Raw genomic sequence first — 25,820 nt, 5'->3', positions numbered from 1 at the left:
AGCCTGGTGGTGGGTATTGAGGAGGGCACATTCTGCGTGGAACACTGGGTGTTATGCACAAACAATGAATCATAGAACACTTCATCTAGAACTAATGATGTAATGTATGGGGATTAACATAAGAATAAAAAAAAATAATAATAAAAAAAATAAAAGAAACAAAAACAAACAAACAAACAAAAAAAACCAAAATGAAACAAAAAAAAAGAATGAGGATTCTCAAATCGCACTGCCTTACAATCTCATTTTTATTTGCTATTTTCAGTATCCTTTCCTATCCATTTCATTTTTATTCTTAAAACAGCACTAGAAGGTAGTCAAGGCAGGCATTTTTCCCCCTTTCTTCCAAGTTATAAAATTGAGGTACAGAGAAGCCAGAAACCAAGAAAATGAGTTTTGGAGCCAAGGTTTCATGACCTCCGTGACCCTGGATTCCTTCCACCAGGACAGTTGTACTTCTCTAGAAGTTGTGAATCACGATTTCATAAGCTGTGGTTTCCGAAAGAAAAATAATTTTAATTTGTCTGGCTGCAGAATCAAACTTCATGCCCAGTAACAAAGTAAATAATATGGATATAGATATACAGAAGAAAATATCAAAAGTATGGGGCACCTGGGTGGCTCAGTCAGTTAAGCAACTGCTTTCAGCTCAGGTCATGATCCCAGGATCCTGGGATCGAGTCCCATGTCGGGTTCCCTGCTCAGCAGGGAGCCTGCTTCTCTCTCTCTCTCTCTCTCCCTCTACCCTTCCACTCTCAAATAAATAAAATCTTTTAAAAAAAAATATTGAAAGTGTTGAATTTGAAGGTCCACACAGAGGAAAAGAAACAAGTCGGATGGGTTCCTAGCCAGACACTTCTAGATCTGCAGTTTGACAACTGCGTGACTTTGAATAAAGGACAAAAAAAAAAAAAATAAGTACTAGTATTTGAATATAAAGTGTATGGCTCTTTGCTTGCCATATGGTAGGGACTTAGACAAATTTTCACTATCCTTTGTCTACAAAAACATGCTTCTTCCTTTAATCGGTCAAAGTTAAAACTAGGTTTTAACATCTGTTTTTTTTTTTTTTTTGCAATAGTGATTTAAGAAATGCTATTCAAACCAAAAAGGACAATGGGGAGATTATAATAAAATTATAGCACACATATGTAATATACATACTAATGAGTATGATTTACATTCTAAAAGGAAAAAGAAATCAATGTGTTTCAGCTTATGAAGCATTTGAAGCAAGTGATTTCTAAGTTTTCCTCTGCCCTGAAATTATAAAATATTGTGGAAAGGAGAAAAGGGAAAGCTCTTACTTCAATTCGACTCCCTTCCTCTTACTAGAATATTAATCTAAGACTCCAAAATGCTGTTTAGACATTTATAAATGATGGTGGTGGAGGGGAAAATATTTCCTTAAAAAATCATGCTGGGGGCACCTGGGTGGCTCAGTTGGATAAGCAGCAGACTCCTGATTTTGGTTCGGGTCACTACCTTGGGGCCCGGGGATAGAACCCTGTGACCTGGCTCTGTGCTGGGGGCAGGGGGAGGGGGATGTCTCTCTCTCTCCTTCTCCCTTTGCCCCTCTCCCAGCTTGAGTGCGTGCATGGGCATACTCTCTCGTGAGCTCTCTCTCTAAAAATAAATAAATAAATCTTTAAAAAAAAAATCATGCTTCCAAGTCAGATACTCCTTTATCTTCCTCTGAGCCATTCTGAAGCAGCCTGGAAGGGGGAGGGAAGCTGCATCTTCAGGGATACACAATCTTTTCCAGCTTCCTCATTCACCTCCTGCTTATCCAGGGCTGGATTAGTTAGCCAAATGCCCTTGGGTCTGCCCTTAGATACATATTTCTTTTCTCTTTTTTGTCTAATTTGTTCACAGAATGTATGTCCTTGGTCATGAAAATTATATCATTGGGTGATAAGATTTGAGAAACTCCCCTCTTCCCTTAGAGCTTAAATTTAAGTCCTGTTTCCAGCTAAATTACCAGAGAGCTTTGCACCAAGGATTATGATGCTTATGACATCAACAAACCTAATTAATAAAGTGGATGTGACATTTCCCATTTGTCATTTTCCCTTGTGCTAAAGCCTTTCAGTAACATCATGGGGGAAAGTAGCAGCAGTGTGGCGCCTGGGTTGTGTGTGTGTTGTGTGGGGGTAGGAGGGAGGGTGTTTATGGACCCTAGTGAGCCCCCTGGTCATAATACGTTAGAGTTCTGTCATCAACCTGATTCTGCTCCCAGAAAGGCATAATAGAAATGGAGAAAAGAGAATCAGGCAAGATTGGAAAGGTGGGGAGGCCAACTGAGGCAATTTTTTTTATTATTATTATGTTAATCACCATACATTACATCACTAGTTTTTGATGTAGTGTTCCATGATTCATTGTTTGCATATAACACCCAGTGCTCCATGCAGTACGTGCCCTCCTTAATACCCATCACCAGGCTAACCCATCCCCTCACCCCTCCCCTCTAGAACCCTCAGTTTGTTTCTCAGAGTCCATAGTCTCTCATGGTTCATCCAACTGAGGCAATTTTAAAACATGAATCACTCTTTACAATTTGGAAATCTCAGACTAATATTTAACAGTCACACTGAACAAAGCAAGAATGTTTGTAGAAAGTTTTTAAAAAATATTCTATTAACTAAATGTATAAGTTCCAAGATATAAAATATACTTAAGTGAAGGACACTAAGTGGCAAAGTTTTCCAGGAAAAAAAAAAAAGAAACTAAGAAATATTATCAATTCTGTTGTTGTAAATGGAAGCATGTACCTAGGGGCATGTGTGTGCACGTGTGTGCGTGTGTGTGTATGTTCTTTTGATAGTGATAGGGAAAATGGGTATAGGACCAGTTTCTAACTCTTAAGGAATGTTTGATGATGGCTAAAATTCTTGTTAAAAAACAAAAAAACAAGCTCTGACAATGACAGAGTAGCTAAAATAAAGGTTTCTACCGATGATAAGTATTTAAAAGTCTATGCAGGAACACCAGATAAATTACAAGCAGAGGCTCAAGCATTTGCGTTTAGGCCAATCCTTGGTGTTGAAAGCAACAGTATCACTCCCACACTACCAGTAAGAAAAAATGGCTCATTAGAGCATCAAAATTTTCCTTGAGACTAATCAGAGAACTGAGGCTACATGGCAACCAAGTGACCCCTCTTCCAAAGAGAAAAAATATTCTTCAAAGAAAGATAAGACACACAAACTGCTGCACTTTTGGGAGAGCACAGGATATGATAAAAGTGTGTAAGACGAAATCCGCCAACGGTTTAACTAATAATCTTCATTCTCTGCCTAGAGATTTCATCCATAGTGGCTGACACCACAACTGGGCCAATTTATGGAAACTTCAATTGGATGCACTCAACATTTGAACTTTCACAAAGGGCATTTTACACTATTAGGAACTATAATATAGTGGGAAGATTGTCAAATGCAAGAAATTTCTGATAGACATTGTCCTAATCTAATCTTTCTCATTTTCTCTTCTTTTGAAAATCTGTTCTAAATTCAACAGTGAATCATTTCTGAATCTGTCATCTTGCCCGGGGTTGCCTGAATATGGAAGAGAAAAGGGATGGTGGAATTCAGTAAGGCGAGATGGCTCCTTTGTTTGCTTCTCAGCCTCAGAAAACATGTGCTCCATACTAACAATTCAATGAATCATCTCATGGTGAGTTATAATTAATTTTCATTTTAACTGTTAGGAGTTGATCTCCTGGAAAGAGGGAAGTCTACATATATACAGTGAAAGTTCTTGGCCAAAAGTTTTAATATAATCATCAAATCCGTGCCTCTTAAATCACTTAAGCCATTGATTCTATTAGTTCTATCTTTAAATCAATAATGGCGATTACATTTGAAAGGCTAAAGTTGTTGTGTTTTTACTTTAAGTCCTATTAAACTGCAGAAGACATGATTTCACTGATGGTAAGATTACTGGTATTATCCACGAGAGCAAAACTAAGTAACTTTTGAAACGTTAAATCAGGCACTGGTCAGAAAATGACTATCCAAAACTGCTGGAACCCCAAGTAGGATATATTCTACACAAACATTTTGAGAGTGGGCTCGGCTGCCTAGGCTAACATCTGAGTCTCATCACTTACTAGCTGGAGACCTTAAGGCAGGTTCCTTGACTTTTCCAACACTCAGTTCTCTCATCTGCAATACCTGGATGACAATAATATTTAAATAATAGGGAAAATATGCTGTGAAGATTGAAAAGCTAATCCACGTAAGCTGGCAGTCTGACAGGTGGAATAGGATACGGATGACCACGTGAGGTAAGTGAGGCCAGTGGTAATATTGTGTCATCCCCACTATATTGACACAGAAACTACACCTCATTAAAAAGTTACATCCCTTGTTAAGAAGCCAGAGCTGGTAAATTATAAACTCAGACTGAAAACATGTTCGGAGACTTCCAGATTTAATTTGTTTCCTTTGTATCAAACTTCCTCACTGAGATACGTAGTTTGGTCTACATATGCTATCGGAATCATAAACGTTTCTGGTGAAATCTTTTTCAGATCAAGAGATTAATAAACCCATGTAAAATGGGAGATACCAAATTCAAGTAGTTTTTTTTTAAAATGTTCTCTAAATTCATAGATTACAAAACGACTGAAAATCATCCAAGATCAATCTCGACTTTGAATATTCAACACATCATTTTACTAGGGAAATTATGGTTAATTTATTGAATTATTAGTTAAATTGACGGTGACTTCTCAAAATAATTCTTTTTCATTTTCTTTAAGACCTTATATGCAATTACTAATCTAAATTGCAATTGTAGAACTAAGTAATAAAAAGTGATCACAACAAACAACACTGGTGTACCAATTAAAGCAAAAATTTTTTCACAGCAGACAAAAACCCTCAAAATGCCAAAGCACTTACTGCAGCTTGCCGATGAGTATTGGACAATATTCCATGAATCTTCACTTTGTCCTTTTCCATCTGGTCTATGTTCACCCACAAACTCCGGCTGGCAGAATCAGATGGACCATATATCCGAGATATATAGTAATTGTGATCTGTGTCCTCCTATAATAAAAGAATAATGCACATCAAGAACAGAGACAGCATGGATGGGCCTTGAGGATGTTATGCTAAGTGAAATAAATCAGACGGAAAGACAGATACTGTATGTTCTCGCTTACATGTGGAATCTATAAAAGCTGAACTCATAGAAAAACAGAGTAGAATGGTGGTACCAGGGGCTGTGGAATGGGGGGAAATGAGAAGATGTTGGCTAAAGAATACAAATTGCCAGTTATAAGACAAATACCTTCTGGGGATCTAATCTACAGCATGGTGACTATAGTTAACGATACCGTAATTATAAGATAGCTAAGAGAATAGATGTCTCACTACAAAAAAGAAATGGTAATTATGAGATGTGATGGAGGTGTTAGCTAATGCTATGGTGGTAATCATTTTGCAGTATATAAGTGTACCAAATCAACAGGATGTACACTTTAAACTTACACAATGTTATATGTCAACTGTATATTCCAGCCTCAATAAGGCTGGAAAACAAAGAAACATTTAAGTCAATATATACCTAATTTATATAATTGACAGAGATGTAGAGAGAGTTCTATTAAAAAAAGAGTCCTCCCCAAAAGGAAAGGAAAAAAAAACCCCTAGAGATAGTGTCCCTAAAATTCTTAAAAAACAAACAAAAAAATGATACTATGAAACTAGACATGCTACTATCCTTCAAAATAGCCAGAGGAGTTAAATAACCTCTAAGGAAATCGAATTAGATTTAAAAATACATAAAATAAGCCTCTTTAGAGGAAATTCTTACATAAATAAAACATAGAGGAAAATGTATACTCTGTTTACAATAGTCTTTTTACCACAGTAATTCTAGGGATCTAATTGCCGTCCAAACAAAATGTCACTTTTGGAACTATTTACTGAAAACCTGAACTATAATTACTACTGAGTGACAACAAATCCAAACTTCTATTCTTTAAAACTAGGGCCTGCTCTCAGTTAATGATCCTAAGAATGGAAATAATTCATTTTTCCCCTATAATTTGGGTTATTAAATTCTACTTTTATTTGAATTCTCACTATTGATTATCACCATAGTGCCTGTCACAAAACCTTTAATTTTCATGTTTCTCACTCAATGAAGAGATTTAAATGTTTTAAAAGGGGATACTGCTGAGGAACATCCAGAACAATCACATGATTCTTGCCTAACTCAGGTTGCAATGAATTTTACTTTTTTTTTTTTTTTTTACCATAAAATGTAACTGTGCTTATCAATTTGAGGAGTCTGTTAGATAAAATATATTTTAAAACATTCAGGTATATGTAAGGATAATGTCTGGTAAATAGAGGGTATATGATTTGAATAATAAGGTTTGGAAGGTGAATTTCATCTGATGCATTTGTTCCTGAGGTGCTAATTAAATAAAATACAATTATTCTTGAAATCTAGTCAAAACAGGAATTCCATGTACCTTTCATAGTCATCAGACTAGAAATATATAAAACTGACTACATAAAGGAAAGGAATTTTCTAAGCAGTATTCTAAATAGATTTTGCCACATGACTAAAAGAAAAAGTATGACTGTAAATATAAACCTTGAGAACAGTGATTCCATGTTAACAGTAAGATATATATATAAAAAAAAAAAGTCCTAGGTAAACCTCCAACCTCTAATTAAACTCTAGGTATCACATGCAAAATATGGGTGTAACCCTGATGAAAGAGAAAAAAGTCCTTCAGCGAAAGAAGAAAAAAGGAGACACAAAGAAAGAAGCATGAGTAAGATTCCGTGCAGCCCAAGAGATATTAATATCCTAGTGGTTTTCTAGCACTCCCTTCCAGAACATTATGGCCCTGACTGCCTGGGTTCTCGGAGGGGAACAAGCATTTGGTTGTGTCTCCAACACGTATTCAGCTCCTCCCTGCTGTCTGGGGGCTTCACCATGGAAGCTGTGAGGTGGGTACTCTCTTCGACATTGGGCACAAGCCATTCGACACCTGTCATTCCACTGGCTACAACAGCCTGTGGGCATCAGAAGCACATAATCTAAAACAGACCAATTAGTGAGACATGGAGAAGTTTATATAAAAAGGAGATAATTTCCCTTATTCTGATTGCTGAGCTGGGTAGGCGTACGACTTAGCACTATTGCAACCATTTTGCTACCATGAGGAAACCCCAATTGATGATAAAGCAAACGCTGATAGAGACGAAGTCATTATCTCTGCAAACAAACAAACAAAAAAGCCATCTCCCTCATCCAGTGCCTTTAGTGCATCCTGGGCTTGTTCACTTAGATGAATCATTAAATTTTTTCAATTGTTAAAACATACCTTGAATTGAGTTATTGTCCACCAAAAGAATCCTGACAAACAAGTTCCCCTAACTTCCAACCAAAAGAGACTTAACTTAAGCAACATTGAATAAGGCAATCTTCTCTACAGACTTACAGATCTGGATAACAAACATCTATTCAATTCTGGTATTCTAGCTAATTACACAGCAGGAATGGAAACTTGTATCTAAACTGCTGGAAATCATCAAGCCTGAATTACAAATGACAATGATTCATTTCATTTTTCAATGAATCACATATAAGGGGGTTGTGAAAGAAATAGTCAACAAGTTTAATAAAAATTTTAATTTTTCTCCCTATTGCTAGTATTATTCTAAAGAGTTCAGCAACACTGAGGTCAGAGATGTGCTCTTTAGGTGAATTATGTAACAGAGTCTATGATGCTGCCAAATTACCATATAAATACCAAATAAATATTCTCTTCAAAATTACAGACTTTCAGTATAGAGTTCAATATAATTGTTGCAATCGACATATCTAAAATGACTTTGGTATTTCCCTTAACTCCTAAGTCTCTGTAATTAATCAAGAGATAGTCTTGAAGTTAACATAAAGAATATCATTATACTCAAATAATGGTTTGTTGCAAAAATATACATGATTTTTGTCTAATTGCAATCACTGATATGTCTAATTGAAAACAATGTTCATTTTTACTTAAATCAGAGCCGTCCAAAACAATGTCACAACTTTGAAAATATTGAGAAACTGAAGACTGGAGTTTGGTGTTTGACCTCTATAGACCAAGCCTGCCAGGTTGTCATGGCAACTTTTATTCAAAGAGGAAGACTATTTATTGTTTACCCAGAATTTAGAGACACAAGTTGTTAAATTCCAGGGAGAGGCGTTTGGCTCAGTTTTTCAAGGAAAGCTATAAAATAGATGTCACAAAAATGTGACATTTTAGCACTGCTAAATTATTCAAACCACATCTTGTCCTTTATAGGAGTAATGGTACTTAAAGAGTTGTCAAAAACCACTTCAGGCACAAAGATTTTCCTTTTCTGCTCAAAAGCAAACTATTTCTAACGCCATAGAAAATAAAACAAAACACTACTGTGATATGCCTACTTGCCAATTCATTTAGGAAACCAACTGTTACTGAAAGTAGATGGCACAGTAGGTAGCTATAAATCCTATAAATCCATGCTTCTCAAATATGCCTGCAAATGTGCAGCTGTAAACAGAGGACATACACCAAAAATACAGGGAGAAAAAAATCATCATAACTATACCTAACCATTATGCAACAATCAGTTTATACAATTCCTAACCCACTCCTAACCTGTCTTCTAACACTGGTGTTACACTGATTTTATGATGGGTAATTTTTATGGATGCCTTACACTGTCTCATGCAGTAACAGCATTTGAACTCGAAATTTATTTCACTGAGAACTAAAACTAAAACAAGGATAGATTGTATGAACATCACTGTGCTGGTCATTTGAAATATATGAATAGATAGAACATAGTCAAAGTTCTTAGTGAAAGGCATTTAGCATTGAATCAATTGGTTACCTCACAAAGACAGTTTCATAATGAATAAAGGGATATTATAATATTATAAGTAGTTCTTACCAAGTGTTAATATATACCAAATATATTACCTTCTCACATACACGAGTTCACAAAGACTACATAATGCATATAAAGGTAAATGTTTAAAAATAATATTTTAAAGTATTACTTGTATATATTAAGTTCCTCAAAAACAGAGTTAAAAAATAGTTCTCTATGTTCTAAAAAAAATTAATGTTGATAAAAAAACTAAATGAACATGATATAATCATAAAAGAAGAAAAATAGTAAGCTGGTAGTATTCAGGGAAAAAAATTACAGAGATGAATTCACTAGTAGCAGTAAGAAAAGGGGTGTGTGGGTGGCTCAGTTGGTTAAGCGGCCCACCCTTGATTTTGGCTCAGGTCATGATCTCAGGGTTGTGAGATGGAGCCCCACGTGGGGCTCTGCCATGGCTGTGAAGTCAGCTTAAGATTCTCTCTCTCCCTCTGCCTCCTCCCACCAAAAAGAACAGAATAAAAAATAAAAAATTTATTAAAGTAACTTATAAAAATAAATTACTAGTTAGGACTAAATTACAGAAAAAAGAGGTCCTATATATGATATATATACATATATTCAGTAGCATAGAAAAGTTTTTTTAATGTATTAGAAGAACCATTTTTCTGAGTTAAAGAAAGACTTGAATCTATATACCATGCCCCAAGAAAATCTGCAATAGAATTTTGAATATGAAGAAATTTCCTGGTGAGATTTCTCATAGGTTTAAAAAAAAAAAAAAAGCAGCAGCAGGGCATTCTACAAGATGGTGGTATAGGAAGAACCTAACCTCACCTCCTCCCATGGACACACCAGATCTACAACAACATCAGGATCATTTCTCTCTGAAAAAGATCTGCAAGCTGGGTGAAGTGCTTCTCCACAACAAAGGATAAAAAGACCACACTGAGATGAGTTGGAGAAGCAGAGACATGGTCTCACCAAAATCCCACCACTGCTGTGGGGGCACAAAATAGGGAGGGGGTCTCACCTGCTTGGCCATTCTCCTGGAGGAGTGAGGAGTTGGTGACCCACATCAGACACTTCAACCCCTCGAATCTGCACCAGAGAGATGAGCCCCTAAAATATCTGGCTCGGAAAACCAAAAGTGCTGATGTCCAAGGGATCCAAAGTGGTATGGAAAACTGAGATTCATTCCCTTTTAAAAGTTTCAAGTAAAGTCTCACTTGCCTCCCGACCCAGTGGGGGGAAAAAAGCAGTTTGGAAAGGACCTGGACTGTATGTGAAATTCATTTGCTAATCTAAAAACATCTGCTGCAGAGGCACCTGGGTGGCTCAGTCGTTAAGCGTCTGCCTTCAGCTGAGGTCATGGTCCCAGGGTTCTGGGATTGAGCCCCACATCGGGGTCCCTGCTCTGCGGGAAGCCCGCTTCTCCCTCTCCCACTCCCCCTGCTTGTGTTCCCTCTCTCGCTGTCTCTCTGTCAAATAAATAATATCTTTAAAAAAATAAAATAAAAACATCTGCTGCAAAAATGAATAAATAATAAATAAAAGCACCTGCTGTAGAGCTAGGGGACAGCTGAAACTCTCCTTGGAGATGGAGGCACTGGCGAAGGCCATTTTTACATTCTCCACTTACCCTGCTAGCACAGGTGGATGAACTTGAACTTGGCATCCTCCTACCACCTTGCCAAGACAGGTGGGGCTGAGTGGTGATGGCACCATCCTGCTGCCCTGCTGAGGCTGGAGTGTGCAGGTGGTTGCAGTACTCACCTGCTCCCTGCTTGGGGCAGGTGACGCAGCAAATGGTCACAACGTTCTCCAGCTCCCTAATTAAAGTCTGTGAGTAGGCAGTTACAACCCTTTACTCCCTGTTCCCTGGCTCGGGTTGGTGAGCGTGAGTGGTTGTGGTGTTCCCCCACTCTCAGCCTAAAGCTGGCATGCACACAGACAAGGAATTCTCCCGTTGCGTTCCTGGAGCCCACAGGTGTGTGCAGTCAAGACATTCCCTGCAACACCTCCCCCACCGCCTCGCCCGCCCCCGGCTGTCTTTCTGAAGCTAGTGAGCATGCTCTACCCCCTACACTCTCTAGCTGCCTAGCTGAAGCCAGTGGGTGCATGCAATCCACACAGGCACCCCCCCGCTTTGATTGCCTGGCTCCTTGGGGAAGGTAATAGTCAGAGAGAGAGTTCCTGGCAAGCCACCACAACCCAGTCTTCCTGTGAAGAAGGCCTATTTACTTAATCTGCAGCTTCAGCCTGAGAAACAGCTTCTGGTTTCCACACATTAGGAGGCCATGGAGGTGCTCCCAAAGAATGTAAGCACCATCCTTGCACACCACATTGGCCTCACGACAGCTCGACAAGACCTCCCAGAAAGGAGCTTATATACCCATGTGGAGCCCTGATTTTTGCAACTGTCACCCAGAGGACCCCTCTAGATCTCCTGGTTTGGAGGCCGCAGGGATTATGATAATGGCCCCACAGGACTGTATTTGCACACTGTAAAAACTACTACCTGAGGGCCTGGCTTCTTGTCTCCAGCCTGAAACTAAGGGCTCAATGAGATTCCTCCCTTTGGAACACGGATGGATCTTGGCACACTCTCAAAAACAGGGACATACCAGGAATAAGTCAGGGGGGTTAGACAGTCACAAAGAATCAAGAGACACCCAAGAGCTTGGAAAAGTTTGAACAAGAAGGTTCATCACCTATACAAGGCCACTTCTTCAGACTGAGAGAAGTAGATGTTTCACCTAATACACAGAAACAAACAGAGAGAGTCAAGGAAAACGAGGAAAGACAGAATATGTTGCAAATAAAAGAAAAAGGCAAAACCCTCAGAAAAAGACCTTGATGAAAGAAAGAATTATCAGGTAGAAAAAAAATTCAAAGTAATGGTCATAAAGATGCTCACCGAACTCAGAAGAATGGATGAACATAGTGGGAACCTCAACAAAGAGATAGAAAATATAAGGAAGTACCAAACAGCAGTCACAGAGCTGAAGAATACAATCACTGAATTGAAGAATACACTAGAGGGACTTGAGGGTTCCAACAGCAGATTGGATGAAGCAGAAGAATGGATCAGCAAGCTGGAAGACAAAACACTGGAACTCAGAGCAGTAAAAAGTAAAAAAAAAAAACAAACCCAAAAAACAAAAAAACTTAATGATGGCTTAAGGGACTTAGGGGGCAACATCAAGCAGAATAACACTTGCAGGAAAAGATGCTCAACATCACTAGTCATCAGGGAAATGTAAATCAAAACCACAATGAGATATCACCTTATACCTGTCTAATGACTATTATCTAAAAGACAAAAAATAACAAGTGTTGGCAAGTATGTGGAATAAAGAGAATACTTGCGAGCTATAGTAGATGGTTTAACCACTATGAAATTTTCCTCAAAAAATTAAAAATAGAACTACCAAATGATACAGCAATTCCACCCTGGGTATCCATTTGATAAAAACAAAAACACTGATTTGAAAGATATGTGCACCTCTAAGTTTACTGCAGCATTATTTATAGTAGCCAAGATATGGAAACAACTTAAGTATCCATTGTTGGATGAATGGATAAAGAAGATGTAGCATATATACAATGTACTACGACTCAGCCATAAAAAAAAACAATGAAACCCTACCATTTGTGACAGCATGGATGGACCTCGAGGTCATTATGCTAAGTGAAATAAGTCAAGCAGAGAAAGACAAATACCCCATGATTTCACTTAAAAGTGAAATCTAAAGATCAAAACCAAATAAAACCCAGAGTCACATACAGGGAACAGATTGGTGGTTGCCAGAGGTTTGGGGTTGCAAAATGGGTAAAGGGGATCCCAACTATAAACTTTTAGTTATAAAGTAAATAAGTCATGGAGATGTAACATTCAGCATCGGGAATACAGTCCCATCAGTAATACTGCATTAACATTATATGGTGACAGATGGTAACTAGACTTACTGTGGTGATCATTTCACTACGTATACACAGAGGTTGAATCACTTTGTCTTACATCTGAAATTAATATAATATTGTAGGTCAGTTATACCTCAATACCCTGAGGTATTTTTCTTAATTAAAAAATGAAGCAGAAGTCTTATAGACATCTAGAAAGACAAACCGACTTACTCATAAGGGATTTCCTCCTCCAAAAGAGGAAAAAACCTTTGATAGTCTGATACTTCTCCAGGATATCCAGTGGAAACAATGTCTACATAATCATTGTGTAGAAGAAAGTTATCACTTAAGAAATTTTTGCCCAACAAAACCATAATCTAAGTATAAAGGCAACAAACATTCTTTCTTCCTTTCTTTTTTTAAAGATGTGTCTGGAGTCTTGGAAGCTTGACTACCCTACGTTCTCTTACAGATGGACCTTGAGAGATTGATTGAAGGTTCTAGCAGGGCGTCATAGCTACTTGCATACCCTTGATTGAAATATGGTTCTCTTCTACCAGGGAAGGTAGTCTTTTTCCACCTACTGCGCAGTTTTGGGAGGGACTCACATGGAGTTTTGAGGGAGGAAGGGCACACCCACCTAGCCAGTCAGATCAGCTGAATCAACCCTGGCAATCAGTGAGGTGACAGATGTCACAACCAGGTCACCCTTATATCCACAAGCATATTTTTAATGAATACAAATACAGAAAGAATATACCATAAATGAGATCTTCTTAACATGTAATACTGAATTATACAACCAAATCAACCAAGGGGTGAATCGAATATGGTCATAGGAATGGAGAAGCTGTAGTAAATATTCTGATGGTGAGCATTCACTCGATGGAAATTATATTAAGAAAAATAAGACAATTTAGTTATTATGGCTGTAAGTCACAATGTAGATGATATGAACCATGAAACTATAAAAATAGTCTAATCATGTTCCATGCCAGGTAATAGATATATAAATCTAAGATACAGAAATATAGTTAAAAAAAATAAGCCCATGGGGCACCTGGGTGGCTCAGTCGTTAAGTGTCTGCCTTCGGCTCAGGTCATGATCCCAGGGTCCTGGGATGGAGCCCACATCAGGCTCCCTGCTCCGCGGGAAGCCTGCTTCTCCCTCTCCCACTCCCCCTGCTTGTGTTCCCTCTCTCGCTGTGTCTCTCTCTGTCAAACAAACAAATAAAAAAATCTTAAAAAAATAATAAGCCCATATTTTTAATTTTACGAGAACCTTTTGATGCGAAAGTCTGAAACTGGTGGGCCACAGATGTCATCTATGTTGCCAAAGGACAGCAGATACAGAGTTAAATTAGTTATTTTCCTGAAATATAATACAGTGCAATCTCAATTTTACAAAATTACATCCATCTAAATATAAGTGTATATCTCTACTCTCCTACCTCTCTATCCTCTCTGATTACACACACAGGTATAAAAGATACTTACCATACACTGATTGGTTATTTCTAGGTGATGGGGCTTGGGGGAGTTTCTTTTCCCTTAACTGTATTGTTTGAAATTTTTATAATAAACATTACATATATCCACTTTCTTTTCTTTTTTCTTCACATAAAGCATTAAAAAATGTGAAGATGCTTAAAAGTATCAATTGTTGATTCCTGGAATTAAACCACCGACCTATATCAAGAGACAGAAGGCCATGATGTTATATACAGTTAATATAGAATTAGTATGATAGGTGCTTTGAAAAGTGCTTAAGGAAGACTCCTTTAACATAGTGTAAATCAGATATTCACACTCAGTGTACAGCTTCAAATTCAATAACTTAAAACGGCTTTGTGAAATAGCTGATAGATAAATTTCCATTAAACCTTTTCTTTAAAATACTAGCTTCAATAACCTAGTTGAGGTAGAGTGCAATCTTTTTCTCTACTTACTGTAAATGAAATAGCACTTACAGAAACAAAAATATTCATTTCTACTAAATTTTAAGTGATAAATACTTAGAGTTTGAATCTTTATAAAATGATTTTATGTTGTAAGCATTTTATAAAAGCATGGCTAAATCATCTGTCTTCTTTATTCATTCATTTATGCAGAAATAATTTGTTTCATGTGTATAAAGTACAACATATTCTTAGAGGGAAACACTGTGATAGAATGTATGGGAAATAATGCTGAAGAATTATTCGATAGCACCGCTAGATCTTGGCAATGTCTATAATTCTATGAGAAACATTTAAGGAGTCGCTCATGTTTTCCTTTTAGCTATATCCTACTGTAATCTGTGGGCTTATTTCTAGGACCTGTTTTCAAGGATCTCAGAAAGAAGCAGTAGGCTGGAGACATAGCTACATTCTGACAAAGTCCTGGGTACAGAAAGGAAGGTGGGGAAGGGTTGGGGGAAAGGGAAAGGTGGTATGGTTTAAGACATTAAACTTGCAGGCAGGTGATCTGATCTCTGGTTCTCACCGGCTCAGTTGCTAGTGAGTTCTGTCACTTTAGTGAAGGCTATTATGTGTTCAGTTCATTACAGTGGATTGAAGCTGTGAACTTCTCTGTGCACATAATTCCTCTTTTGCCAGAGGTAAAATTATAGAATAAGGTGAGCATCCTGGCCTTGCAGGAGCAGCCCAGCGGAATGAGAGGTGGTTACCAGTTGGTCTGGGAACACTGAGGACATCAGGAGACATGGAACAGACTTCATGGAAAGAGACGTGAGATAAAAATCCCACCTGAACCCCCACCTTTCCCAATTATATTAATAAGAAGGTGATCTATAGGGTATGTGGTGTGGGCAGATACTTAAGTTATATGAGTATCTCTTAACAAAAAGCAAATGATAGCATTTCACTTTCTTTTACTGGGTTCCCAAAGAATCAAATTAGACCAATGTATTTAAACACAATTGAAAAGCCTATGAAGAGAGTTTACAAAGGAGTATTAAATTAGCGCCACATAATTGCAGCATGATGGGAACAATTACATATTACCTCCAAGTAGCCTTCAATACAGCCAGTACTATAGCAATAACTTCTTCAGATACTAAGAACAATTACATGGAATACAATTCAATTTACTGTTACAGTGTCAGAAGAACGAAAACCAATTCCTGTATCTCCTGTTGATTATATCAGATTATTTCCCCAATTCTCATGATGCCCAAACTTTGCACATACCTTCACCATTTCTGTATGGATTTTTATCTACTTGGTCTCTTTGCAGCATGGCCTAGCCCCCTAGCAATCTCTTATCTATGACTCTTTATAGGCATGATTATTTTACCAATTCTTCACAAGAGTTCTGTTAAGTGACTCCCCAAACTGTAAGATTAGTTGAGAGACAGAGGGGGAGAGAGAGAGAATATATTGTGAGGTCAGATTATTGTGCAAGATATAAAATATGAAATTCTGGCAATATTTCCAATATAAAACAGTTTCCATTTTCCCAGTAACAATCTCTCATGTACAGGAGACCATTTCTCATGCTATGTAGAGAGAGGTAAACTGTATGGCCAAGGATGCACAACACGCTTATTTGTGATCTTTCAAAATAATAGCAACATCAGGAATCTGCAATTTGATTAAGTGATTACCTAGATCTCCAGTTTTGAGATGTGGTGGCATGTGTCTGTGTTGATTGATTTATTAAATGAAGCAGAGCATATTTTCCTCCTGCATATCGTATACTTTTATCTCCTTCTGATAGAAACCTTTAAACCTTTGCAGAACGAGTCTGGGACACTATTCCAGGCTTAGAGAGGTCAGGAAGAAGAGGCTAGAGAAGCTGTCTGGAGCAGTTTTGAGTGAATTATTCACATCTTTTATAAATACAAGCAAGTGATCCCCAGTCCAACAGTGGCCGCTGAAGAGGTGAATCACCAACTTACAAGGAATCATCAAGGGCTCCAAATATCTGGCAAAAAAATGTGTGATTGAAAAAAATATTTAAAATGTGTATGAGACTTCTATTTAAATGCACAAAATTAGCATTAAAATAATGTAGCCCAAAGGAGATTTGATGGCTGAAGTATAGTTTCTGCCTCTAAATAACCACTGTAAGTTCTGGACTTTACTCTGTATATCAAAGAGTTGAGCTAGATGTCTCTAAAAGTGCCTTTTGACTAAAGTTCTAAGATCCTACAGCCACAAGGCAAATAGGAAGCAACTGCTAGGTGTGGGTCAGAAGACTCTTTGCCTTATTTGACATTCATTAAAAACAAGTGTGCAGTTTGAAGAGCCAGTATAGGTAGCTAGTTCTAGTTAGTACTGGTACCATTTCAAAAGGTACTTAACATCCTTGTTGATGCGTTCTAACTGGCTCTCAGATTGAAGGCAAGTTCACAGACATGTTGCAGGAGGTGCAGAAATCCCTGAGGAAACTGTATATCATTTGTGCAAACTGAGTAAATCACAGGTCTTGCATACATACACACTACTATTTCTCAAATGGCCAATATAATTGTGATGGGTAAAATGTGTAGTCATTTTACAGTGTTACTGAATACTCTGTAATTCTTGGTATGGTGTATTTTTTTTAAATCAGCTGGAAAGAACTAACAGCAATGGTATGGAGGGCCTCAAAATGTTCTTTTTTTAAATAATTTTTTTATCATGTTATGTTAGTCACCATGCAGTACATCATTAGTTTTTGACGTTGTGTTCCAGGATTCACTGTTTGCATATAACACCCAGTGCTCCATGCAATACGTGCCCTCCTTAATACCCATCACCAGGCTAACCCATCTCTCCACTCCCCTCCCCTCTGCAACGCTCAGTCTGTTTCCCAGGGTCCATAGTCTTTCTTGGTTCATCTTTCCCTCCGATTTCCCCCCTTCATTTTTCCCTTCCTTCTCCTAATGTCCTCCATGCTATTCCTTATGTTCCAATAATCAAAAAAGACCATCATAACTTAAAGGATAGAAATTTCCATTCTAGATTTAGCATCTGTGACAGAGCAAGAACTCAGGTGTCATATACGTACTATCATAGCCAGCTTAGGCTTCCCTAATAAAATATTGTAGACTGGGTGGCTTAAATAACAAAAAGTTATGTCTCACAGCTCTGGAGGCTGAGAAGAACAAGATCAATGTTCTGGCTGATTTGGCTTTTGGTGAGGGTTCTCTTCCTGGTTTATAGATGATCACCTTCTCACTCTATCCTTAAGTGGCAGAGACAGAAAGTTCTCTGGTGTCTCCACCTCCTCTTATAAGGACAATAATCCCATTGGATTAGGGCCCCACCTTTATAGTCTCATTTAATCTTAATTACCTCCTAATGGCTCCATCTCCAAATACAGTCACATGGGGGTTAGGGCTCCAACATATGGATTTGGGGAGGACATAATTCAGTCCATAGCACACACAGATTGTTCCTTTATTAAGTTTGGATCTGTAAAACAGCCCTAGGTTTACTACCTTTGAAAATTCATGTCATTCTCTAGTACTACTCAAAAATTGCCATTCAAGCTTTCTAATATAGGAGGACTTTGGAAAATACACACAGTTCTCTGCTTTGGCCTATTTCTTAGGGGAAACCAACAACAACAACAACAACAAAAACTGTGAGAAACAGTGGATTATTTATAATTTCAAAAGAATTATAGAAAAATATATTCAGGAGCAACTTTTATTTATTTATTTTATTTATTTATTTTTTAATTTTTTATTTTTATGTTAATCACAATACATTTCATCATTAGTTTTTGATGTAGTGTTCCATGATTCATTGTTTGTGCATAATACCCAGGGCACCATGCAGAACGTGCCCTCTTTAATACCCATCACCAGGTTAACCCATCCTCCACCACCCCCCGCAGAACCCTCAGTTTGTTTTTCAGAGTCCATCGTCAGGAGCAACTTTTAAAAATTACAACGCAGTTGAGAATTTTCACATACCAACATTTGTGGAAAAACTGGATGGTTTCCTCCTACCAACTGGTAACGAGTTGGCCAATATTCTCATTTCTAAGGTTACTGTTACTATCCCAATACTCTGCAGTCTGATATTTCAAATGACAGGTATTCATGTATTTTTAATTAAGTCAGCTTTTTTCATTTTATTACTACTTTAATGTCAAAGAATGAAATCCTTCTCCAGTCTATTCTTTTTCCCCCCAGCTTCTTATGTCTTTTGTTTTGTTGTTATAAATATCCCAGATAACAACAAATATTAGACATTTCTACATTTTGATGCTACTAATATTCATTGAAACATGAATTCTCCTCAAATATCAGAGATCATCTCGTCATCCATAATTAGCAGTGAGCAATGTTCCGTAGCCTCTAATATTGTAGAACAATTTTCACAAATAAGTGACATTCTGAAAAAAAAACCTCTCTTTCTACAGAATTTTGTAGAACTGTCTTGCCTCTAAGCGTACCATTACTATCATCAAAATATGTCTCCAGCAGAATCAGCATAGAAAGTATAGCAATCAAGAAAATTAATTTCCACATTAATAGCATATATCCTGCTATGCTAGTAAAGAGAAACACCAAGATATTTAATCTAACCAAATTTTGTGAGAATACTACTACTTGTAATAGCAAATCTTATTATTCCATGAATATGCCAATTTAGTTATCTAACTAAAGGGATTGATCAACTACCTCTAAAATGATATTTTATATATATGTCATTGGAATTTTGGAGTTGCATTAAAAAGACCTAAGGGAGGACAGGTAAAAAGAACACATTATTTTTGGTAATTAATTTTTAAAAATATTTTATTTATTTATTTGACAGAGAGAGACACAGCGAGAGAGGGAACACAAGCAGGGGGAGTGGGAGAGGGAGAAGCAGGCTTCCCGCGGAGCAGGGAGCCCGATGTGGGGCTCGATCCCAAGACCCTGGGATCATGACCTGAGCTGAAGGCAGATGCTTAACGACGGAGCCACCCAGGCACCCCAGTAATTAATTTTGAACTTAGAAATGGTTACATGATTCATGGGCAACTTTTGACGATGTCTCTATTTATTTATGTGTTTTAAGAAAAAAAAAAAAAAGCCCTCACCAAAAAGTTTTACATCTTTCACAATAAAAACTTTTCTCTAAATAATTTATAATATGATTCATATTATTTTAGTTTTTCTCACTTCCAAAATTTATAGCATTGGTTTTAAGGGAAAATCAGTATGTGGAAAAAAGAACAGGAATTAAGAGAAAACATCACTTTAAAGCGAATTTTTTTTTAATACAAAACTATGCCTATTTGACCTGTGATAAACATACTTCACAAACCCAATAAAACATGAAAGGCGGTGATGCTATTTAGTAAACTATAAATAAATGGATATACTCTCATAATTGGAATGCTAAAGTGAAGGAAGAAAAGGTCCCTTTTCCTTCAGCTGTCCCTTAGGAAGAGGTGTTTTCAGTAAACTTCAACAAGCATTTGATATTGAATCAGATTTCTAGATTTTCTTTCAATACTGAATTCATTTGCTCTATCCTTACCATCTATCATTGGCTTTTTTTGTGGTTCGTCTTTTTGTTTGTCCTTTATTTTGAAACCAAGTAAACAGTTAATCACATATTTATGGAAACTGGTTAATAAGTGTAACTAACACATATGATATTCCAAGTTCTCAGATTGGCACATAATATACATTACACATTGAACCCTTACAATAACTCAATGAATTATAAAGACACTAAAGTTCAGAAATACCAAGTAGGTTGCCAGGCATCACAAAAATCCCAGGGATATAAAAATAGTTCTTTATAACTGCAAATTCTATGTTTTTTTCCACTTCCACAATACATTTTAGATATTAAATTTTTTAGGACCTCAAAAAAAATTACATTCGGTTGGGTTGTTTCCCTGAAGCTCCTCAGGCCTTCTGTAACAGCTCTCTCACTGGTCCCCCGCATCTCTCTATTCTCTACAGCAGGGAGTAATCCTTTTTAAAATAATCTTGTTAAAGCAGAAATCTGATCAAATCACTCTCCTGCTCTAATGAGGCTTCTCATCATACTCAGAACAAAATTCGAAGTCCTTACCAACAGCCTGCTTTTGACACAATCTCTTCTACTTCATTTTCCCCATCACACCAATCACACTGCCTTTCTTGTTATCCCATGAATATGCCAATATGCCCCCAAATCACACCATGCACCTGTTGTTTTATGCACCTGGAATGATTCTCCCCTATTCTGTCATGCTTTATTTTTATTAGGTTGCTTTAATTTCCTTTATAACACTTCTTTCTTTCAGATTTTTTTCTTTTATTTATCACCCTCTCCCCCCTTTTAAATACCCCCCTCTCGGGTTCATCACTATATTCTAAGAATTAGACATTGTCTGGTACATGATAGACCTTCGATACATATTTATTTATGTTAGACCTTCTTTGTATTTTACAAAGCTAGTTTCTCTGGCTTTATCACTCTTGGAAAAGATGTCACAGTTATAGATTCTCCTTAACAGCAAAAAAGAAGTGGCAGATCAGATACATAACAATCTAATTTATTCAGAAATACATTTTATTCACTATTTAGTTTACTATTCTTGAAACTGCCATACCCTATTACAAAAACCCACAAGCCATCTCTATCAGTAGTCTACTGCTGGATAACAAGCAACCTCAAAACTTCTTGAGTTGAAACAACTATCCATTTGTTCAGGATTCTATCGAGGTAGGCTCAGCTGGACATTTCTTCTGTACTACACAGTGTCAGCTGGGTTCACTGCTGGTTTGTGCCAGTTGGCATGTTGGCTCGGGGCTGGCTGGTTCCAGATGGTGTTGGTCACATGATTAGGGCCTCTATCTTCATGTGCTGACTCATTTTCAAGGAGGCTAGATTGGGCTTATTCAAAAGGTGACACAGAATCCAAGAGGGTAACAACAACAGCTGCAAGACCTCTGGATGCATTCCTTAAAAGTTGTATAACATCGCTTCCATCCTGTTCTTTTGATCAGAACAAGTCACAAGAAATGGCCTAGAATCAAGGGGTGAGAAGATAGATCCTGCCTCTTTTATAGGAGGAACTGTAGAAATTTTTGGCCATTTTTAACCTACTATGCTATCATAACTTTCTGTTCCTGAGTGGTTGAGCTGCTCGGCTAAGTGTAAACATAGAGCTACTCTGCATCCTAGGAGATATTGCACCATATCCACTTTGTTGAGAGACCATTTTGACAATACCGTTGGGTAGCTTCCATTTAAAAAAAAATATATATCTAAAGGTGCTTTCATTTGGCGGAGAAGTACTTTTAACAATGTAAATCTTCCAACTGGTTTCAAAATAAGAATTTAAAAGCCCATTTCAAATGATAAATTCCTCTAGGATCACATCTTAGAAGAAAGAAAATCTTGTTGCCAACTTACTTAACTTAGGTAGCTGATGTAGAGGTCAAGCAAGGGCAGAGCAAAGGGAGACAGGCTGCATCGTTTCATGAGTCATTAAAAATAAAGAGGCAAAAAGAAAAAAAAGCACAGTCTGTTGAGCAGCTTTGTTTTAAAATTACCAATGTTAGATTCAAACAAATATTTTCATAATTTGGTTTTGCTGACTTTGCAGAAAGATTCCCTTTCAGATCTATAAAGCTGGAATTTATACCTTGCAATAAAATTATTTCAGTGCAGACTGAGTAGTATGTTTTCTTTTTCCTTTTTTTTTTTTTTTGCTCTGTCTTACAACACCACATGGGGGAAAAAATCAGTGTTATTAACTTCTCACTTCCCTAAGAACTAACTGGTAAGACACCAAGAAAAATATATGCAGGTCAAATATTCAAGAGAATATATAGTCGAATGTAGGCATATGCTGCAAAATGGACTATTTATTTACAACCATCTCTTTTAGGTATCACTCATTCAAGCTAACAAGTATTTATGATATACTGATTATATATAGAGGAGGCCTTGAGCCAAGTGCTATGAAGGGCAAAGAGATGTTTATGATATAGTCCTCATTCTCCAGAAACCTCCAACACAGTGAGAAAATGCAGGCACTCAAATTTCTCTATTCTAAACCAGTATAAGGTTAACTACTGTCTTAATGGTAGAATCAGTTCTTTAAGTCTTATAAGAAGGAGAAAATCTCATTTAGTTTTAATGATTTAAAAAAAGGGGGGGGTTCACAGAAGACTGTTTAATCTGGGCCTTGGAAAATGATTTGGAACTGAAGAGGTGACTCTAGTCAGAGGGACTGGTCTAAGCAAAGGGAAATGAGCATGAAAAAAACCCCTAACATTATGGGATATTATGGAAACTACTAGAACAACATACACATATAGGGGAGTAACATGAAGTGAGTACAATTAGATATGTAGAATTTAGATGGCACAAACCCTTGAAAGTCCGAACTTGATTCTGTGCAAAATGAGAGCCTTGGAAGTAATGGATTAAGTGTGGATTTAGAAGGAAGAATCTAGAAAATAGGCTGTATTAGAGAAGAGAGAGATGAGAATTTAACACTGGTTTGAAAGATACTGCATTAGTCAAGAAGGAAAGCATACAGCCACAACTGGGTTACTAAGAGGGAGGAGAAAAGGGAAAGAGGCTGTTGTGGGAAAGCTGTTAGAATTCAGGAAGGAAAAAAGCACTCAAAAATGACTCTGAAGCATTCAGTCAGAATAACTGGGACCTCCTGGTCAATTCAGGGTTACTGAGGCCAGTTAACATTTTAAAGCAGAGCTTGGCATTTCTACAGGTCATTTTAAATGGTAAAGAATAAGCAGTCAGACAACAAAAGAAAGAAAAGGCATCCAAATCAATAAGGAAGAAGTAAAAGTTTCACTATTTGAAGATGATATGATACTGTATGTAGAAAACCCTGAAGATGCCACTAAAAAAACTACTAGAACTGATAAATGAATTTAGTAAAGTCACAGTATTCAAAATCAATGTACAGAAATCCACTGCATATATATACACCAATTAGCAGAAAGAGAAATTAAGAAAACAATCCCATTTACAACTGCACCAAAAATAATAAGATACCTAGGAATATACCTAGCCAAAGAAGTAAAAGACCTGTACTATGAAAAGTATAAAACACTGATGAAAGAAATTGAAGATGACACAAATAGAAAGACATTTCATGTTCATGGATTAGAAGAACAAATATTGTTAAATATGTATACTACCCAAAGCAACCTACACATTTAATGCAATCCTTATCAAAATACAACAGCATTTTTCACAGAACTAGAACAATCTTAAAATTTGTGTGGAACAAAAAAACCCCCTGAAAAGTCAAAGCCGGTCTTGAAAAACAAAAGCAAAGCTGAAGGCTATTACAAAGCTATAGTAATCAAAACAGTATGGTACTGGCACAAAAATAGACACAGAGATCAATATAGAACAGAACAGAAATAAGCCCACAACTATATGGTCAATTAATCTTCGACAAAGCAGGGAAGAATACCCAATGGGAAAAGGACAGTATCTTCAACAAATGGTGTTGGGAAAACTGGACAGCAACATGCAAAAGAAAGAAACTAGACCATTTTATTACACCATACACAAAAATAAATTACAAATGGATTAAGGACCTAAATATGAGACATGAAACCATAAAAATTCCAGAAGAGAAAACAGGCACTAATCTCTTTGACATCAGTCATAGCAGCTTATTTCTAGATATGTCTCCTGAGGCAAGGGAAACCAGAGCACAAATAAACAATTAGGACTGCATCAAAATAATAGCAAAAGAAACAACAAAACTAAAAGGCAAGCTATGGAATGGGAGAAGATATTTGCAAATGACATATCTGATAAAGGGATAGTATCCAAAATATATAAAGAAGTTCTATAATTCAACACCCCAAAAACAAATAATCCAATTAAAAAATGGGCAGAAGACGTGAACAGACATTTCTCTAAGAAGATATACAGATGGCCAAAAGGCACACAAAAAGATGCTGAACATCACTTATCATCAGGGAAATGCAAATCAAAACTACAATGAGATATCACCTCATACCTGTTAGAATGGTTAATATCACAAACACAAGAAACAACAAGTGTTGGTGAGGATGTGGAGAAAAAGGAACTCTTTTGTGCACTGTTGGTGGAAATGCAAACTGGTGTAACCACTGCGGGAAACAGTATGGAGGTTCCCCCAAAAATTAAAAATGGAACTACCTTACTATCCAGTAATTGCACTACCCAAGAATATTTACCCAAAGAATACAAAAAACACTAATCTGAGAGGATATATGCACCCCTGTGTTCACTGCAGCATTATATACAATAGTTAAATTATGAAAGCAGCCCAAGTGTCCATTGATAGATGAATGGATAAAGAAGAGTGTGTGTATGTGTGTGTGTTGGAATATTATTCAGCTTTAAAAAAGAATGAAATCTTGCCATTTGCAATGACATGGATGGAGCTAGAGAGCACAATGCTAAGTGAAATACGTCAGTCAGAGAAAGACAAATACCATATGATTTCACTCATATGTGGAATTTAAGAAACAAAACAGACAAGCAGAGGCAAAAAAAGGTGAGAAAGACAAATCAAGAAACAAACTCTTAATTCTAGAGAACAAACTGGTGGTTACCAGAGGGGAGGTGGGTGGGGGGAATTGGGTGAACCAGGTGATGGGGATTAATGAGTGCACTTGTGATGAGCACCGGGTGATGTATGGAAGTGTTGAATTTCTATACTGTACAGCTGAAACTAATATAACACTGTATACTAACTAACTGGAATTAAAATAAAAACTTAAAGATAAATAAATGCAAATAACAAATAGAGGAAAATAAATACCATTCATTTCCAAATACAGTGCATACCAAGAGTCACAGAAACAAGGTCTTAGGAGCAGCCAGACTAACTGAGAAGGCCTCCATAGTCAAATAACACCTGTGTTTCTATCTTTCCCTCATGGAGTACTTGAATTGATGTTCAGACTGGGATGATGCCATGAGCTAACGGATGCCTTTAAACTGTAGTAATGGCTCCCAAACTTGTCTGCACGTTAGAATCACCTGGACATCTTTTAATAGCCCACATCATACTCCAGGCCAATTAAATTAGAATCTGGGC

At 37.1% G+C, this 25,820-nt stretch overlaps 1 protein-coding gene across 1 annotated transcript in view; it reads right to left on the bottom strand.

Moving 5' to 3' along the window:
- PLXDC2 (plexin domain containing 2) overlaps window positions 1-25,820 on the bottom strand; it is a 435,549-nt gene that overhangs the window by 219,962 nt on the left and 189,767 nt on the right. The window contains exon 3 of the mRNA XM_081818908.1: window positions 4,911-5,057. Coding sequence (XP_081675034.1) covers window positions 4,911-5,057 — 147 coding nt within the window. The remainder of the gene's footprint in view (window positions 1-4,910; window positions 5,058-25,820) is intronic.

The sequence above is a fragment of the Leptonychotes weddellii genome, chromosome 5 (assembly GCF_054177405.1).
Source record: "Leptonychotes weddellii isolate Sample4059 chromosome 5, ASM5417740v2, whole genome shotgun sequence".
Lineage (NCBI taxonomy): Eukaryota > Metazoa > Chordata > Mammalia > Carnivora > Phocidae > Leptonychotes > Leptonychotes weddellii.
Note: the sequence above shows the minus strand (reverse complement) of the source record. Positions and strands in the feature narration are given on the sequence as shown.